Source organism: Alexandromys fortis, unplaced genomic scaffold (assembly GCF_014885135.2).
Source record: "Alexandromys fortis isolate MF-2015 unplaced genomic scaffold, M_Fortis_MF-2015_v1.1 scaffold_9, whole genome shotgun sequence".
Taxonomy (NCBI): Eukaryota; Metazoa; Chordata; class Mammalia; order Rodentia; family Cricetidae; genus Alexandromys; species Alexandromys fortis.
The window spans coordinates 18,712,092-18,731,456 of NW_026067892.1; the positions used below are offsets into that span (position 1 = coordinate 18,712,092).

The 19,365-nt window shown below is 51.6% G+C and overlaps 1 protein-coding gene across 1 annotated transcript in view; it reads left to right on the forward strand.

Moving 5' to 3' along the window:
• Positions 1-19,365, forward strand: part of Col13a1 (collagen type XIII alpha 1 chain) — a 137,090-nt gene that overhangs the window by 30,085 nt on the left and 87,640 nt on the right. The window contains exon 3 of the mRNA XM_050142889.1: positions 1,814-1,901. Coding sequence (XP_049998846.1) covers positions 1,814-1,901 — 88 coding nt within the window. The remainder of the gene's footprint in view (positions 1-1,813; positions 1,902-19,365) is intronic.

Sequence of the window (19,365 nt, forward strand, 5' to 3'; positions counted from 1 at the left end):
TATTGAGACAGGGTTTCTCTGTGGCTTTTGGAGCCTGTCCTGGAACTACCTCTGTAGACCAGGCTGGTCTCGAACTCACAGAGATCCGCCTGCCTCTGCCTCCCGAGTGCTGGGATTAAAGGCGTGCGCCACCATCGCCCGGCTCTTCCCCCAGCTTTGTTGGACTATGTTTGGCTAATAAACATTGTATGTATTTATGTTTGCAACTGGATCAAGGGGAAAAATTCCAGCAGGGCCACTTGCAGGGCAGTGCTAGCCATGCTGGACCGTGTTCAGAGACAGCCACAGGAAGGGGGTATTTGGACTGATGACTGAGCCAGCTACCCCAAGAGTTAACAGTCGATTCTCAGGTTGTGAGAAGTGCTTGGGCAGAGCGTGGCATGGCGTAGGCCCCTGTAAAGGTATCAGTCAAATGTATCAGGTAACCGAATATATCTGGACCTCTGGTCAGCATAAACAGCTTGGGCAAAGACCCTGGGGCAGGAATTAGCTTGCGTCTGAAGAAGAAAAGGAAGGTCTGGGTGATCTATTAAAATGAATGGTGCGGGGGTGAGGAATTCTGGGGAGTTTACAGAGGTGGTGGGGCCAGCTCAGCCGTGGCCAATGGAGGCTCTGGTCTGTAGAGTGTGAAAATTTCTCCCTCAGTGAACCTGGAAGGCCCTGTAAGGTTTCACAGTGGTCAGGGGGAGATGGGAACAGCCACGGGCTCTGATTCTGTTTCCTGTTCCTTTGGCATGAGCGGAGTGGAGAGAAAAGTCTCCTGTGGGTGTCCAGGTGGGAAGTGAAGGAGATGGAGGAAACATGGGGAACACCTTGGGGTTGGTTTCAGGTGGCATTTGGCAGACCTTGTAGACAGCTAGCTGGGGAATGAGACACAAGGAAATAGACAGATCAGAGCCTGCAGACGTGCACCCTTGGGTGGACAGAGTTTAAATGAAGATGGGGGCACTCGGGGTGGCGCTTGAGGGAGCGTGGCTGAGGAATGATCTCACCTGCAGGAGCAGATTTCAGGCGGGAATGAAACTGGACGTGGTTGGATAAAGAAGACAGAGGATCAGCCAAGCAGCATGGGAGTGACCAGGGTCTGGCAGGCTGTATCCCCTCGCTGTGGAATCCTTTGCTAGAGGAAGAAGGCAGAGCCTGAACACTCTGGTTCACTTCCAGGTCATCAGCACATACTGGCTTAGGTGCCAAAGATCAGGCCAGGGAGAGAGCGCTGGCTGCCTGTGTGCAGTCCCAGGAGGGTTGTTATCTGGAGGACTGGAGGGGGCTGCTGGAGCCGGCTGGCCTGAGATCCCCTTCCCACCCTGGCAGACAGCGCAGGCTGCCCTTCCTCCACCCAACCCCCAGATACTAGGATGAGGCCCCCTTTGAAATCTGAGTGAGGTGAGATGAGGACACATTGAGGAAGCTTTGCTTCTCACGGTGTCTCTGGACCTCAAGAGACTCCAGTGGTGGTCGTGTCTGTGAGCCTCATGGAATATCTACAGGACCTGGGTAAGGGGACAGAAAGAAGGGCCCTAAAGGGCCCCTGAGAGGAAAGCTGGGATTTCTGCGACCTTTCAGTTGACGTCAAGCAGGAAAATCAGTCTCCCGGGGCCTCTGTTGGCAGTGAGGAGGGAACCTTCCTATCCTAGCCCAGCCTGGGCTCCCAGACCCTAGGCGCCAGAGCTGGAAGGGGCCCAGACTGCCACGGGAAGCATTCCCCTCCACGCTCCATCCTCTGTCATCCCTCTGCTGAAACCCCACAGTGGCACCAGGATTTTTTAACCCAGGCATGGCAGCCCTGTGTGACCCTACCTCGCTGATCTAGCTACCAGTCCAACCATCACAGGACTAAGGCAGCTGGCCTCCACCCCTGAGGCCTTTGCACCCACTCCTCTCTTCTCCAGGTACAACAGGTGAGCTCTGTTCACCCTTCAGGCTGGGTCACAGATGAAATACTCTAGGTGGCGGTGGCCCCTGCCTCCCAGCCCAGGGGCACTTCCCCAGCTTTAGGTCACTCACTGTTAAAAACTGTCCAGAGCATCTCTGAGCACAGCTGTGCCAAAGTGGCACGCTTGTATTATGCTTCCTGCTGGACAGTGACAGGCAGTGCCGTCTTCTCTTGTACTTGGCCTGGCGTAGGCTCTCTCCAAGTTCAAGGTGACCAGGCCCAGAAAATGGCTTAACTTTCCCATCTCAATGGCATCTTTAATTCCTTCATATGAGCATTCAATAACATGTATCACCAAGCACACTAGGCTTGGGACCTCTAGGACAGCAGTTCTCAATCTATGGTTCATGACCCTTTTGTGGGGGGGGGTGTCGAATGATCCTTTCACAGGGGTCACCTAAGACCCTTAGAAAACACATATGTTTACATTATGAAATTACATAAAAAGTTAGGAAGTAGCAACAAAAACAATTTTATGGTTGAAGATCACCACAACATGTATTAGAGGGTCGCAGCAGTAGGGACAGAATTTTTCCCCTCTCAGGACTTAGCAAGGGAGGATCTGCCATTGATGGCAACAGTGACCGTAAAAGTCACAGCGGTGAATAAAGAATTGCGTGGTGTCACAAGAAACTAGGAAGGGAAAACCACAACAACAGAGAGAGAGAGAGAGAGAGGTTCTTGCACAGAGCTCTGAGATGGAAATAGGAGCTGCCGAGGCAAAGAGAGGAGGGAACAGAACCTTCAAAGACCCTGAGACTAATAAGAGAGTAGGGTGGATGAGGAGCAGAAATAGAAGAGTGACTGGAGTAGGCAACTTAGGAAGAGAGACACTGGTTGACATTCAGAAGGTGAGCAACAGCTGGGATATGTGGAACTCTATCCTAAGAACAATGGGGAGCTACTGAGGGAGGGATGCTGAGCAGGGCCATTGCCTGGCTGCATTGGTGTGAAAGTTGGGACTAATTACTACTCAGTGCAGGGACCAGACCCCAAGCCATCCCAGCACTGATGCTTAGCCCCTGTAGGATACTGATGCTCTATTACACTGGATCCCTGCCCAGCGAGGACCTTTCCAAGCCTGGATACTGCTCTGCCCATGCTCGTGGGGCATTCTGACCTGACATTCTCTGCCACTGGAAAATGGGGACCGATTTGAATGCTATTTTGCGCTGCTCCATGAGGTTGAGGACCTCTCTCTAATCAAGGCAAGCTAGGTGTCCAAAGCAGCCTCAGAACTCCCTGGGTAGACCCCAGCATTCAGGGATTGTCCCTTTGGAAGCAGAGAGCTGGGCTTCCTACCGCACTTGCTGGGGGTGGGCCCTGCTGCATGGGGTGAGACAGGGTTCAGATGAGTCTTGCTGGAACTCTATGGCAGAATTAATGGCAGAGACCCCTGTATGCCTGGGATCCATGTGTGTGGAAACTGGTGCCAGGGCGCAGCCAAATTAAACCCTTGTAGCAGTGCAGTGAGTGAAATGTTTACGCTCTCCGGAGCTAAGTCTGGGATCAAAGACCCGTGAAGAAATAGTGGCTCCTAGCATGTCCGCGTTGGAAGGTGTTGTCTCTTGCAACCCCCAGTGTGGCAGCAGAATAGGAGTCTAGGGAGGTCCAGAGGACAGGTATCTTCACACTGCTCATGTGGTCAATGTTTGACTGCCTGCCCACACTATAGTGTAGCTGGTTATGATGTTTGGTCCCTTCCTGCTCCACATACAATCTTTAGGCAAGAAAGGGAGGCGGGGCTTGAGGGGTAGATCAATACCAGACAACCTTAGATTTGTCACTTTCTAGTTTCTTCACTTGTTGAGATGAATCTTCATCTGTACCGAAAGATCCCGTAGCTATGAACTATATTCACATGTGGCTATTTATTGATTTTTGAGACAGTTTTATTATGTAGCCCAAGCTGGTCTTGAACTTGAGATCCTCCTACCTTGGCCTCCCTAGTTCTGAAATTATAGGTATGTGCCACCATGCCCAATTTAAGCTTTATTTAATATCAATTAATGTCACCATCAAGCGTTACAATAGACAGGTGTGGAAGCACACACCTGCAACCTCCGAGTTAAACTCCAACTTCAACAGAAAGACTTGCCAACACACCAAATGTGTTTAGAGTCTAAACCTAACTAGGTCCTTTGGGGTCCAGCCCCAAGGTCCTTTTCAGGGTTCATACTGGATGCTACAGCAAGCAAGAGGAACTCTTTTCTTAGGGCGAGTGAACTCTCTTGCACATGTGCTGTTCTGAGCAAGTCTCTTTATTCTTTTGCCCCTATCCTAATTCTCCTGTTTTAGTTCTAATTCCTCCTAGCTTCTTCTCTTCTAGCCTAAAAGCACTGTCCTTACAGGAGCTTTGAAGCAATAAAAAAAAGTATAGGAGTTACCTCTCATTGGTCAAAAGCACATTCCTAGGGTAAGCGATAAGGAGTTGAGCCATTGCCATGGCAACACAAGGCTCCAAGGTTACAGGAATAAGACTATGACCAGAGAGGGGTGAGGGGCACAGTGCCCAGTGATAAACTTTAAGGCCTGTTGTCAGCTGACTTGGCAGGTGAGGAATTGGCATGCTTTTCCTGGATGCTTTGTGTTGCAACCTTGGTTGGATATTTGTGATTCTGACCTTGTGCATAGCTGTAAGGTTTTAAACGTATGCTCTATTTACAAAGAGCCTTTAGCCTAGTTTGAACTTGCTCTGAGATGAAAATGGACTAATTGTGTGTAGTTAGTCTGAGCCAAAGAAACAAAGCAGGCTTTTAAGTGTCTAACAGTCCTTGTGGGACAGATCTAGTTATAAAGCATATTCTATATATCAAAATCATTTAATGAAAAGTCATCTTCCTGACCACCCAAAAGTATATGTGCCCATAAGATAGAGATGCAGTCTTGAGATTACATATGCACATCACATGAGATTACACACTACAGTGCAGGTATTGGGAGACACCAAGCTGCTTTAGCAAAAGTGAGCAACAGTCTCCAGAGTTGATGGTCCTGCAGGCCTTGCCTGGACAGGGCTAACCTCCATCAGAGAGTCACCCCCCTGGTAGGTTGACATCTGAATTATCAGTTGCCATAAACTGTATATTTCCATGGCTTCTGACATGTACCCTCAGCCTCTCTCTGCAGTATGAGTATCCAGTGGGAGACACTCAGAATTTTCTCCAGGAGAGCCCCAGAGTTCCTGGGGATCCTTTCTTAGAGAATGCCATGTTGGTCAGACTTCAGGCTCTGTGTGCAGCCTAGACTTCCATAGCTTGTGGTCCACATGGATAGACATCCTTGGAGGATGGAGAAGTCATATATGATGGTCATGCCTGGGTTGGAGGCGTGTCTGTTTGCAGAACAGGCTGCTGCCGGGTCTTTGGGTGCTTCTGAGCCATCACACACCTCTTTTCTCTAGTTCTTCACACACACACACCCCGCCCAGGATAACACCCCTAATCTTCACCATTGCACAGGTCCACTCAGTCACAAGGCTGTCAATCCCTACAGACCCTGTGTCGCAGACTCCTGACGCAATGTCCTAGCTCACTGTGACACTCATTTCTGTTCTGTGGGACTAACAAACTTCCCTTTCAGGGAGTATAGTCTCCACCTCCTATCTCCAGAGGTTAAATCCCCTGCCTGGCAGGCCTAGCTCACAGTAGGTCTCCAGTATGTGACAAGCAACTCTGTTGAGGTGACAGGCCCTCCTTGAGCCTTGGCATTTGTCCTGTTTAAAGCTAGGCAACTTGAGCATGAGAGGGGAACATATTTCTCACCCTAACCCTTAGAGACTTGAACTTTGAGGAGAGGGAGCAGTATGGCAGGTCCTCATAGGCTAGGGGACAAGGGGACATGGGTGAGCAATTGAGTCCTGGGTTTCCTTGGGTAAAACTCATACTGATGGGGGACTTAGTTGTTCTTTTGCTGCACGTCCCAGGGGACCTCTGAGGCCTCTATTTATGCCAATCCTTCCTGGGTTGAGAGTTCTGGGTGTCTTTGACCGCTAGGTCACACCTCCACTGACCTCCAGGTCCCCTGCAGGGCTCTCCACACGTGTCCATCTTTCCTTCTAAAGCATCCTGCTTGCTGGAGATGGATGCTGTGGGACTTTCTCATGCCCCCCTTCTCAGGTGTCTCAGCCTCTGTATCTCTGACCAGGGCCTTAAGTGTTGGGGTTCCCAGAGCCCCATTTGCCTCTTACACCCTCTTCTTAGTGAACTCATTGCCTCTGCCCCTGGGACTCCCGTTTCCATGGAGATCGGTATTTTTCAGTTTGGGGTCACAACCTAGTGGCTTGTGAAATCAATTCGATGACTTGTGATCAGCATTTTTTTTAATTAATAGGATGGAGAAAAATGAAGTCTCAAATCTCAGATGCACTGTGTGTAGGAAGGCCGCTGCCACTCATCCCTGGGGATGTGTCCTACTTGGATGTTCTTTATCAAACTCTGGACATCCACAGACTTAAAGTTACAGTCTCCCCAATCTGTATTTGGGATCCTTGCCTTCCGGATCTGTGGGTCCGGTTGTCCACCTCCCATCAGGATGGCCACAGCACCTACAATTACTAGATGGCAAAGAAAATACATTGTGTTCTTCTTGAACCAGCTGCCCCTTGTATGTCCCCAGTCAGGCACTGTCTGTTACCTAGCATAGCATCTCCAGACACATCCTAAAATTGTCCTTCCTCTTCCTCTGCCTCCACCCCTGCCAGGCTCTCTGTCCTTGGCATTCCACCCTCCTTCTTGCCATCTCCATGTCTGCTTTCCTCTCCCTCCTCACCCCCCCCCTCCCGAACTACCCTCTCCACCCCCTCATCCCTGCTGCTCCAGCATCCCCACTGGGCACACTGGACAGGCTTTCCATACTGCAAAGTCATTCAAGCAAACCCTCCTCACTCCCCGAGTGGAACTCTGAGGGACAAGCACACACTCCCAAGCCTCCTCGCACAGCCTCCTGCCTGCCTCCTTCCTCTGAAGCAGCCTTAGGTGTTGACTCCTGTCGTCACACTTGCTCTTAAACCACAGCCCACACACTGTTCTCAGAACTATAGGTGTGTAGTCCCCAGGTTGGCCCTACTCACCCCAAGGCTTGGCCTGGAACTCCGCATTTAGCCAGCCATTGAGAGAACTGGCCTATCATATTCCAAAAGCCACTGTTGTATGTGTGCACTGTTTGAGGGTGTCTCCGTTTTCATCTCTCTTCCCCCCACTAGACGGGGATCTAAGGGCAGGGACTTCGTACTCACTAGGATAGTGCCGCTTTCTCCCCGCCCCAGGGAAGGATGAATGAACTGTTCCTGGACCTGATATGGCTCCCCCATGCCCTCCCTCCTTTCAGCCCTTGCCGGAAATAACCTTGTAGGAGGCTCCTGGCACGGTTTGTGGTCTCTCTCTAGGTAGCTGTGCAGGTCTCCCTGGATTACACAGAGACCTAGGTTAAGAGCTGCCCCATCGTAGGTGACAAGGAGCTGAGTGGCTCCAGGACAGGAGCCTGAATGAGGAGGGGTCTGGTGGGCCTTGAGGGGGCTCAGGGACACTGTCCCGGGGTTCCTAATCAACAGGAAGGGCCTCTTCCTCCAGGATCACTTTTCAGCCAGCTGCTTGGACAGAATCTGAGCTGGGGATGGGGCATGGGGGAGGAGTGGCGACACACAGGCCATGGGGCTGCCAGTGCTGGGACCTACAGCAGCTGGTCTGCCACACTTACACACCAACTTGTTGCACCCACAACACCTGGGGAAGGCTTGCCCAGGGAGTGAGCCTGCCTGGTCTGATGGCACCCTCCTGCACCCCTCCCCCATCTCCTTCTGTCCTGCTCTCTCCACACTCAGGGACATTCAATCCTTCCTTTGATGGACAGCCAAGAAGAGACTCCTTCCACATCCTAAATTTGTTAGCACCCGCTAATGTCTTAACCTTCCTCCCTTCTGCACTCCCAACTGGCGCCTCCTTAAAGACACAGGGCCCTTTTTTTGATTAGGAGCCCCTGGAGAGGACTCAGTACCCCCACTCCCACCCCTGGGGCAGGCACACAGAGCTTTTCCTCAGGAGGCTCCTCTGTGCAGAGTGTCCTGGTGAACCCCAAAATGAAGGCTTTGGGGGCAGAGGCAGCAGAAACAACGTGACTGTTCAGAGAGGCCTGTTTCAGCCTCGGTCGTCCTCAGGTGGGGCCACCCCAGGGTGCTTGAAGGATGCTGAAGGTGGCCTGAGCCTGGGGACCATGTGGGGAAATTCTCCAGCTCCAATGCATCTAACCTTTGCCATTTTCCCATCCTCTCCATAGCATTGCCTCTGGGATCTGTGCCCTTCTCCCTCCTCCCCTCCCTCCTCCCTTCCTCTCCTCCCTCCTCTCTTCTTATCCCCCTCCTCCCTTCTTCTCCTTCCTCTTCCCTTCTTCTCCTCCCTCCTCCCTGCTTCTCCTCCCTCCTCCCTTCTTCTCCCCCTCCTCCCTTTTTCTCCTTCCTCTTCCCTTCTCCTTCCTCCTCCCTTCTCCCCCTTCCTCTATTCTTTTCCTCCCTCCTCCCTTCTCCCCCTTCCTCCTCCCTTCTTTCTTCTTCCCTCTCCTTTCTTCTCCTCTCCGTCCTCCCTTTTCCTTCTTCTCCCTTCTTCTCCTCCTTCCGCCTGTCCTCTCTGTCATCCTTATCCTCTTCCTCTCCTCTTCTTTGCAGCCACCCTCTACTTTGCAGGCACATGCTTAGTCTTAGGCAAGACCCTAAGAGAAAGGAATTCTTGAAGGAGAAAACCAAGACCAGAAGCCCGGGGGTGGGGGGGTTGGAGGGAGTAGGGGAAGGATCAGCACTCGTCTGTGTATATAAGTTCAGCCCTAAGAATCAGGCCTGGGCTCTCTTGCTGCTGAGCGTCATCCATCCTGTCTCCAAAACACAGCCCCGCACTGCTCACAGTTCTGCCATTAACCGTGGTCTATTAAATGATGTCTCCCCAAAAGCACCTTGTTTCGGGGACATATACATGGCAGTTCCCCCAACACAGCTGTGTATTTCCTTCCTTCGCTCTTCTGCTTCTCTCTCTCTCTCTCTCTCTCTCTCTCTCTCTCTCTCTCTCTCTCTCTCCCCCCTCTCCCCCTCCTCACCCCTCTCCTCCCTCATTCTGCTCTTTCTCTCTTCCCTCCTCACAGGCAGGCGAGAATCCTCTGTAGCCTCCAGCCCTTGTCCTGGCCCTAAGCCTCCCAATAAATAACAGGTCTGGGCTCTGCAGGATCTCAGCTTGGGAGACAGGCGCTTGCTGGCTCAAGCATCAGGAGCCCTAGGAGACAGGGACAGGGCCCCGCCCAGGCAGCAGGGAAGGTGGCTTTGGTCCCTCTCCCTTTCCCCTTTCCATCTGTGACTGATAAAAACATGGCAGGCTTCACAAAGTCCAGCAAGAAATCTAAAGAGAGTTCAAGAGCATCTCAACAACAAGGTCTTCAAGGGGGATGGGACTGGCCCACAGGGAGGAAGTAGAGAGAGACTCGGGTCACTGTCTCTGAGAGTGCTGGACCCTAGCCCAGGGGAGCTTGGGACCCTGTGTGCTTGGAAGATGGGCAGGAAGCAGCTCTTTTCCTCCCAGCTCCATTCTTGTTCGCCTTTCAACAGTGCCTGAGCACCTGTGGTGGGGTTGTCTGACTGGAGGGTTTCTTGGTCATTTGCTCAAGTTGGCAAACCAGCTGTCACTGGAAGGTTATGGGGAAGAAAAGGGGTGGAGCCCAAGGTTTCCTAGAAGAGGGGGTGTCACACGGTAATGCGGCTGAGGTTGCCGATGAATAAAGAAAGCTGAAGACTTGAAGCAAATCATAGCCATTGCTTCAGCCAGCCTGGACCCACACAGGCTGGGGTGGAGCCCAATAGGAAGCAAAGCCGGTGCTCAGAGCTCAGAGGGAGAAGAGAGGGACCAGACAATAGGCCTGGTGACTGACACTCCATCCCCTCAGCTGTCACCTAGCCAGGGTCCTCCCCACACAGTTCAAGCAAATGGACTAGACCGCTTCAGTGGACCAGAAGAGGATGGCCCCACACCCAACCCTTTAGGAAATTAAAGCAAACCATCTGTAGAGGAACAACCCTCACCAAGGGTGGCACCTTAGGAACAAGTGAGGGCCACGGCATCACTCCTCCTAGTCCCAGAGTACTGGGTCCTCTGGACATTTGTACAGCCCCAGGCTGGCACCTCCAGCTAGCTCTCACTCCTGTGTCTGTGTCCCCATGGGGCTTCCAGAGTGGCCACTCTACCCAGATAGCCAAGGTACCTCAACCCCAGCCTCAGCTTCATCCCATCTCCATGTTTCCTGCTACCTAAGGGGGAATGGAAATTTCTCAATCAATTTACCAGGCCCAAAGGGAAACATTAAGGCTAATTTTAAGGGCTTTGAGGGCCCGATGGGATATCTCAGTGGGTAAAAGTGTTTGGGTCAATGTGATGATCTGATTTTTATTTGTGGGACCCACACTCATGAAGAAAGAGAGAACTGACTCCCAAAAGTTTGCCTCTGACCTCCTAATTCATGCACCCATACGTACATATAAATACCTAGAAAGAAATCTTAGTTGTTTTTTTTTTTAATGGCTTGCATTCTCAATAGCTTTACAAAGTCAGGCAAGAAATCTAAAGAGAGTTCAAGAGCATCTCAACATCAAGGTCTTTAAGGGGACTGGGGTTGGATTGGCCCACAGGGAGGAAGTAGAGAGAATACCATCAAGGGCAGTTTCCTGACACCAAGCCAATGAAAAACCATCCCTAGGCCTAGCTCCTCTCTTGTCCCTTTAGGGATGGACAAAGCGTCTGCTTCTGGATTCCTTCCCACCTCTCCCAAGATGCCCCAGTCACCTGTCTGATCTTTAGGAAGCCTCTGGCTGTAGTGCCAACTCTATCACTCCACATCTCCCCATCCCCCATCACATGAGGTCTGTGGACTGAGTACCACGTCTGTCACTCCACATCCCCCTATCCCTCATCATGTGAGGTCTGTGGACTAAGTACCACATCTGTCACCTCACATGCTCCCGCCCCGCCCCCCATCATCAAGGCCTGTGGTCAGGACCCAGTTCAGTACTCTCCTGCCCCGTCTTTGGGGAGGGCCATGGTTTTCTTCTCTCTCAACAGCAAGGTTCTATTATTATTTATTTTTATTACATGAAAAGGATATTATTTCTCTTTTTCTCTACATCTTTTGATCTTGGCCCAGCCCTTGCCCCCAATTTTGCTCAACTTTCTGACCCTAGTAGTCAAGGAACCCGCTTTCTTCAGAAGCCAACTGTAGTCTCCTATTGTGATAAGGGTGATGTCACCCTCAGTCTTCCCAGGATGCCTCAACCTGTCACCAGGGAGACTGGCGGCAACAGTCCCCAAGGGACCCCCATCTGCTGGAGGGTCAGTGCTCCAGACAGACTTCCAGGCTCCTTGCTCTGGGTGAACTGCCTGGCTGATTTTAGCTTCACTTAAACATGCGTTCTACCCTAGTGCCTCCTGGGACAGCCGTGGTCCCACAACCAGCTTCTGGGTGAGGTCAGAGGTCAGGAGAGTGGGTGGATTGGTTCTGCTTGATGATTTACTAACCACTCTTCCCTTTAGCTGGAGAGGTGGTAACTAGAACACACATTAGCATCAACTGGTCACCAGTTACTGGGCCACAACCATGGAATGGGCTCAGTGGAGTAAGGCAGAAGGCTGTCCGTCTGCCTTCCCAAGAATATTTGCCCACATATAACACCCTGGATGTGATCCCTAGCACTACATAAAATGGGCATGTTAACACATGCCAGGAGTTGGAGCCTGGACAATGAGAAGCTCAAGGTCATCCTTAGACACATAGCAAGCCTGAGACCAGCTATACGATACCCTGGCTCAAGAACAAAAAGATGCCAACCCTCCTTAAGTGAAATCTGCGCTAATCCATGACCCTGTGAGGCTGAAGCTCTGTGGAAGCTCTGACTATACATTGTAAGTAGTGCCTACCCCAGATAGCAGCGTCCCAGTTGGCAGGACCCCGGTTTGAATCCCAGCTGTGACAAATGAGAGTCTCAGGAAGTATGGCTCTCAGTCTTGCTCAGTCTGTCTCCAGTGGGACAGGTGGGAATATGGCTACACCTCCTAAGGACCTCATGAGAGACCTTGGAATGTGGGTGCAAACTGCCCAGCATGGGAGCGCCACCCCATGAACACATTCTTTCCTCCATGGAACAGGTCCAAAATGGGGTCTTTGGCCTTGGCGTCTCTCTAGCAGCGACCCCCTATTTGAAGGAAGCTGCCTTTGAAGAACTCTGCCTGTCTAGCCAGGGCAGGACTTAACTAACGGGACTCACGTTTGCTGAGTCCTAAACTGTCACCCACTGTTGGAGGACTAGGCCCTTACTCTCCTGATGCTGGGAGCCTAGCTACCTGCTGTCTAAAGCCCTTTTGAAGATAGGGAGGAAAATGGTAGGCTTAGGCAATTAGAGAGGCTAAGTGGCTTTAGTTGGTCTTGTGTGACAAAAACTTTTCCCTGAGAAGATGGCAACATACACGTCTTCTCACCTCAGATAGAGAACCCGTTACAGACCAAAGTATGGACACCATCAATGGCCAACTTGGTAAAGCAATGAGGTTTTTTTTTGGGGGGGGGTACTACTTGCAGGAATATGGGTGAGGGGTACTTACAGGAGCAGAAATGATTCAACAATAGGTGCATCACCAAAGGCCCACCCCAACATGGGTGATAGTTCACAGAAGCTGGGAAACCTGGAGACCCTGCTGTCCTTTCCAAGTGATTCTGCTCTAAACCTCTTGTAGGCAGCTCTGCTGGTTCCTACTTCTTCCAGGCAGTTGGTCTGGTCTCAGAGCCTTCTTGCAACTTGGCTTGTCTGAGAGTCTTCTTTGTACCATGGCTTGGTTTAGCCTGAGATGGACTCTCAGCTTTTACTGGTCGCTCTGGCAGGTAGGGGCCTAGTGAATCTGGTCAGTTTTAGGGACTTCCTGAAGCTATTTTGAATTGTTTAACTTCCTGCTTATGGGGCTTTTCTGTAGGGTAGAATGTGTCAATCTCCGAGGAAACTGCTAAACCTTAACAAACTCAGACATCTCCAGTTTAGAGTGCAGCCTCATCACCCACCCCATCCTAGAAACATCAGGGTAGGGAGAGAAATTCGCCTGGCTGCCTAAACCTTACAGGCCTAGCTCCTAGCTGGTGAGTGAGGCTCAGCCCAAGGGAGCTGTGGCTAGCCATCACCATTACCATCCTGGTGCCGTGTCAGGCCTGGGTCTGCAGTAGGTCTGTGTTTATTGTGCTTTCCGAGCGCCTCGGGCAGAGACCACCCAGCCTCTTCCTCCACGCACAACTCCCACGCCTCTGCCCTCTAGAGCAGCTGGCTCAGGCTGTCCAGATGCAAAGCCCATTGGTGGGAACTGACACCTGATACCACACCCCACCATCCTCCGGTACAGGTCCCCTCCAAACAGCGTCTTTGCTTAAGTCATTTTGACAGGAGGGGAAGCCACCAGAACAGCTTTGTTCTCAAGGATGCTGTGACACCATGGTCCTCATGTCCTGGGTATAATCCAGGTCTCTGGCATCCAGGGCTCCTAACCATGAGAGCTGCGTGTGTGTGTGTGTATGTGTGTGTGTGTGTGTGTGTGTGTTGGGGGGCGGGGGGAGGATGTGTTTGCCTTGGGGAAAAAGAAGCACCTACTGATTCCACAATATCCCTGAGCATCCGAGGGAGAGGAGAAAATGGAGACAGTTTAGCGGCAGCAGGGCATGGGACAGGAGTGATGCCTTTCATGTTTTTAAAGAGCTCCTTTAGCAATGAATAAATGTCAGGAAACAAACAATTGGAAGGGAAGAGGAGAAAAGGAGAGAGGGAGGGAGAGAAGGAAAATCTATTGGAAGACCCAAACAATTTCTGCTCTTCTCAGCCCAGATAGACTTGGCTCCTCAGTCACTCCAGAGCTCTGCACCCCAACGTGCTATGGGGAGGTCACACAGCTAGCTATGCCACCAACATCCAGGCCCCTGCCTACCTTGCTTCGGGTGCCACTTCATGCATTCATTTCCCTGGCTCTTCTCCCATAGGTGTAACCCCCTCTCAATTCAAAGATAATCACCTGTACCAGCCCCCAGACCCTGGGCAAAGCTGTTCCTTCAGATGTGAACACACTTCCTAAGACGCAGATCAAGTGTAGCATCCCTGATTGATTAGCTACAGCTAAGTCTCAGTAACAGCATCAAAAATCGATTGGTTATATCTTCAGGGAACCCAGGATAGGGACTAGTGGATTGTGCTCAGGATTTGCCATCCCAGAACAGACTGGCGTGAATCAGAAGCAGGGCTTCTCTCAATGGCTACTGCACACTGTCCTGGGTGTGAGGAAGGAAAGGCTCCTGTTTTTTTCTAAGCAGTGTGCAGGCATGGAATGAGGATGATCTTTGCCATCACCTGGGTCCAGACGTAAATCTCAGTCCCATCTGCAGCGCACTGCCCCCCCCCCCCCCCCCCCCCCCCCCCCCCCCCCCCCCCCCCCCCCCCCCCCCCCCCACCCCCCCCCCCCCCCCCCCCCCCCCCCCCCCCCCCCCCCCCCCCCGTCTGTGCTCTATGCGCTACAATACAGTTCACGAGCTTCGGGCAAGGGGCTGAAGGTTGAAATACACAAATACACACAGAGACAGACAGAGAGACACACGGACGTCTAATCACTGGTACAAAGCCCTTTATTTCATAGCACCATGGAGGCTTAAATACCCAGCAGTCAAGTGGGCCAGCAGGTGAAAAGCCCATCCTCTGATCCTCAAGGCACAGCTTTTAGTAACTCCAATCAGAAGGCTCTGGGTTTCTTTCTATAGCCCTGGCTGTCCTAGAACTCGCTCTGTAGACCAGGCTGGCCTTGAACTCAGACAGCAGCCTACCTCTGCCGCCCAAGTTCTGGGATTAAAGAACTTGGCAGGGAAGAGCAGCTGAAGGCCAGGACTCCAATTGGTCCCAACGCCCATCATTCATTTCTATTTGACCTTGGATGAGCTACTTCTCCTATGGAGTCTGGGGGTTTCATTTGTAAGTTAAAACACTGGATAAGTTTGCATTCTGAAGACCAGAAATGGGTGATAGAAAGTGCCTCCTGCTGCACACAAATAGCTGACATCCTGGCCACAGAAGGTTTGCTGGGGCCATTGCAGGGGGCCAGGCTTCAGTGCAGAGATTGTTTTCTTTAGAGCTCCCCGGCCACAGTTGTACACACCTCGACCATGGCCTCGTGGGCATGTTACACAGCTGCTTGAGATGTAGTTAACTGAGAGAAGTCAAGAATGGTCTTTTTCTCTCTCAGGGATTGTAACTCAGTTGGTAGCATGCTTGCCTGGCATGAACAAGGCCCTGGGTTTGAACTCCAGCTCTACAAATAACTGGCATATTGGCACACGCCTGCCATTAGTCATTTGGGAGGTAGAGTCAGGAGCATCAGAAGTTCAAGGTCGTCCTCAGCTACTTAGAGTGTTCAAAGCCTGTCTGGGCTATGAGGGGTTGGGGAAGAGGAAAGAGGAGACAGAAAAGAAATGAAGCAAAACATTGAGAAAATCCACAAGTTCAAGGCCAGTCTGAGTTCAAAGCCAGCCTCGGCAACTTAGTGAGCCCCTGTCCCAACATAAAAAGAAAGAATTGAGTGGAGGTAGCACACAACTTTAATCCCAGAACTTGGGCGGCAGAGGTAGGCTGCTGTCTGAGTTCAAGGCCAGCTTGGTCTACAGAGCGAGTTCTAGGACAGCCAGGGCTATAGAAAGAAACCCTGTCTTGAAAAACCAAAAATTAAAAAGAAAACTGTGTGTGTGTATATATGTGTGTGTGTGTGTGTTGGGGAGGGGGATGGGGACTAGGGGTGTAGCTCAGTGGTAGACCACTTGCCTAGCATGCATGCAAACCCCTGAGTTCAATCCCCAATCCCCAGTACTGGGAAAACAGCAAAAGTGCTCACAGCCAGCAGGCCGCTAAAATCCTCGCTGAGAACCAATCGCTCTGCACAGCCCTGCTGTACTTCAAGCCAGAGCAGTCCAGCCTTCCGACCACTTGCTTGGACTGGTGTTACGGTGCCCAAGGAAAGCACCAACCATTGTTTCTGGGTGCAGGTAACTCAAAGACACTCATCACATTGTTCTTCACAGATACGTAGTTGAGGTAGAAACCGGGGCCCCGCACCCCACACTTCCTTCCATTGCTCATTCACTTATTCAGCACCTTCTAGCCGAACACTCACTCCAGGACAGCAATTCTGCACCACAAGATTGGAACTCATGGATCTGAGAGGGCCACAGCGAACGTGTGTTAAGAATTAGAACCCACAGACCAGCTGGGTCTCACGGCTCTGTTGGGTTTGCAGAAAGCTCTCAAATGTTGCTGAGTCAGCACCAACATCTAGAAATAGGAGTTTTGTACAAAAGATCTAGCTTTTCACTTTCTTGGGTGTTTTCAAGGTCGGGGCAAACAACTGCAACTGAGGGTGCTCAGTCTATCTCGAGCAGACAGACAAGCCCCTGGCGCTTTGTCCCAGACCTCTCCACTCCCGGTTGCACGATGCATAGTTCGTTGCATTCCCATCTCCTACTTTTGGCTCCCTGAAGCCCCACAATGTACAGCCTTAAATCCTCAGCTCTTCTTGGAGCGATGAGCAAAGCCTGTGTCCACCACAGTCCTCACAGCCTAGTAGCGAGTTCTAGGTAGGAAAAAAAGATGGATTGACAGCTACATAGAGATACAAGAAAAAAACGAGAGAAACTTTCCGCTATCACGGCACTGTGGTGAGCTGGAATCCACGGCCTGGAGGAGGAGGTGTGGCCTGAGATGTACACGCTGCCTTTGCCAGAGAACCGGCTGTCCCTGTGGGTCATGGAAAGGGGACCCTGGCTTGCATAACTGCTGACTTCCTGGGAAGGACCCGAGGTGAGGTGGGGGATGGGGCAGGAAGTCACCCTCCTTGGGAAGACCTCTGTAGGTCATATGGGAGGATCCCGCAGCTCCTGGGAGATTCAGTCAAGAGAGACAGGTTCAAGTTCAGAGACCCTGGGACTCCAGATTCTTATCAAAATAAAGCTGAGTTGAGCTGACCGAGTCCACCCCTGCAAAACCCCAGCCGTGATTAATTTTCATTTTCGTCACACAGCCCATCCCCCCTATCTAAACTGCTATCCCCATCTGTGTGTGGCCACCAGCCCCTCTGCCCTGGGCTGGGGAGGGAGTGGGTGGGGCTGTGCCCGGAAACTGCTCAGCCTGAGAACAATGCCTGCCCTAGGACTGAGTCTGCAGAACCCAGCCGGGTAATCTCTCCCACCCGTGAGACCTACGCAAGAGTCCATCACTCAGGAGTTTTCACTGCTGACCCCAGCCTGGAAGTGTCAGGGGCCCAAGGAAGCAAGAACAGACACAGCGTGTCCTGCCGTCCGGGGCTGGGGACACTGATCAATTGTGTCTGTTTTAACCAGGCAGGGCTCACCCAGCCTGTCCATCCTGCCCGCTAATCTCCCGAGTCCTGCCTGCTGTGTCTGCATTTCCAGAGCTTCAGCATCTCCTCAGAAAGGCCATTCACAGGGTGGTCAGCAGCTAGATCACCCGGCCCCTCCCTAGCTTGTGGCTCCAGCAGGAAACATCTTTCTGTGTGCTGCAGTGTCCCTGAATGTAAACGTTAGCTACCACTGGCATCCAGCTAATACAAGACTCACAGGGGGCGACCTATGACACTGTCCGTAAAACATCACGTATGGTGGCCCGTATGTGAGAAAAACTCTCTATGTGTACCACATGCTTCTGGAATTGATGCCACTTTCTCGGGCCTCCTAGAAGCATTGTAGCTGCTGTGGCGCCATTTATTGCATACTTAACGTTAAACCAGTCACCGCTAAGGCTCTTGGCTTGTCGTCCCCCATTTGCTCCTCCGGATCCAACAGGGTGGATGCAGACACCGAAACTCAGAGCAAGCAATTTGCCCAAGCTCGCACAGCTAGTCAAGGCAACATCAAGGTGTTCTTGACACTAGCAGTGTGATTCTTTGAGGGAAGGTGACACTCGTGGCCTCCACATGGCCTCCTTTCTACCTAAAGCCTCCCTGTCGCTTTTCCTCTATGTTCAAAGTCTAAATTAAAATCTCTTCAACAATATTTCAGGGTGTGGGCTAGTGTTTTGGCTTGGGAGACCTGAGTTTGATCCCCAGATCCTACAGAAGGGTAGAAGGAGAGGACCGATTACAGAAGTGTTCTTTGCCGCACGCTGACCATGGGACACGTACACACATGCACACACACACACACACACACACACACACACACACTAGTAGTACATTTAAAAAGCAAATCCCCTATTCATCTTTGCTATACAGCAATGAAGCTAGGAATCCTGGTCTGCCTAATAAACTCTCAGAAAGCCTTGGGAATTCCTCGGACTTCTGAGGGTGGCCTGTGGCGCTGTCCCTTCACTGCCCCTTCTCCGCCGACAGATCAACAAGAGACTTTCTGTGCTCTTAGGGTGGCTGTCATCGTTCCGGGATGGGTCAAACTTGGATAGGGTTAGCATTCCCACCTCGGCGGGGGAGCCAGTGTTAGGACAAAGACGGAGTGACTGGAAGATGGCCCAGAGATGATGCCATCACGTCCTCTCAGGGGCCTGAAGAGGCATCCCTGCAGGTTCCCCCTTAGCTGTCTAAACCTACCCTCACTGTCTAAGGCCTGATTCTTAGTTTGCTTTTACAGCTGAAACAATAACATACAGGGGTCAGGAGGGCAAGCTTCAGAACACGGAGTGTCCCAGGTGCTAGCTCTGCCGCTTCCCAGCTCTGTGACTTTGAACTAATTGTTTAAATTCTCTGTACTGAAAAAGACTCCTCTGCAAAATGGGGCAATAGGGCACCCACCCTGCTGCGAGGGCTGTGAGGTCCTGCATCCCACTACAGGAGTGGTTCTCAGCCTTCCTAACACCGCAACCCTTCAATGCAGTTCCTCACGGCGTAGTGAGCCCCAACCATAGAATTATTCTTTGCTCCTCCGTGACTATAATTTTGCCGCTGTTATAAATGGTAATGTAATATCTGATATGTGACTCCAAAAGCGTCACAACCCCACGAACCACTATGCTGCAGCTTCTGGCATGACTGTGGGCTGCAGACACAGCCCTGTGGCCCTGTCTGCCCTGAGTGGATTATAGTGACATTACCTTATAGCAATGCCACAAGGAGCAAAAGAAAAGTGCAGAAGAGAGCGATGGAATGAAAGACAGGAAGACGCCACCTATGATGGGTTAGGCAGTGTGATGCAGTCATTAAAAAGCCCATTTGAGAGCAGGGGAGATGGATCAGCCAATGAAGGTGCCTGCTGCCAAGCCTGGCCTAAGTTCAGGCCTTAGTCTTTCTCTCTCTCCTCCTTCTCCCTACTCCTCCCTCCCTCCCTCCCTCGCTCCCTCGCTCCCTCCCTCCCTCCCTCCCTCCCTCGCTCCCTCGCTCCTT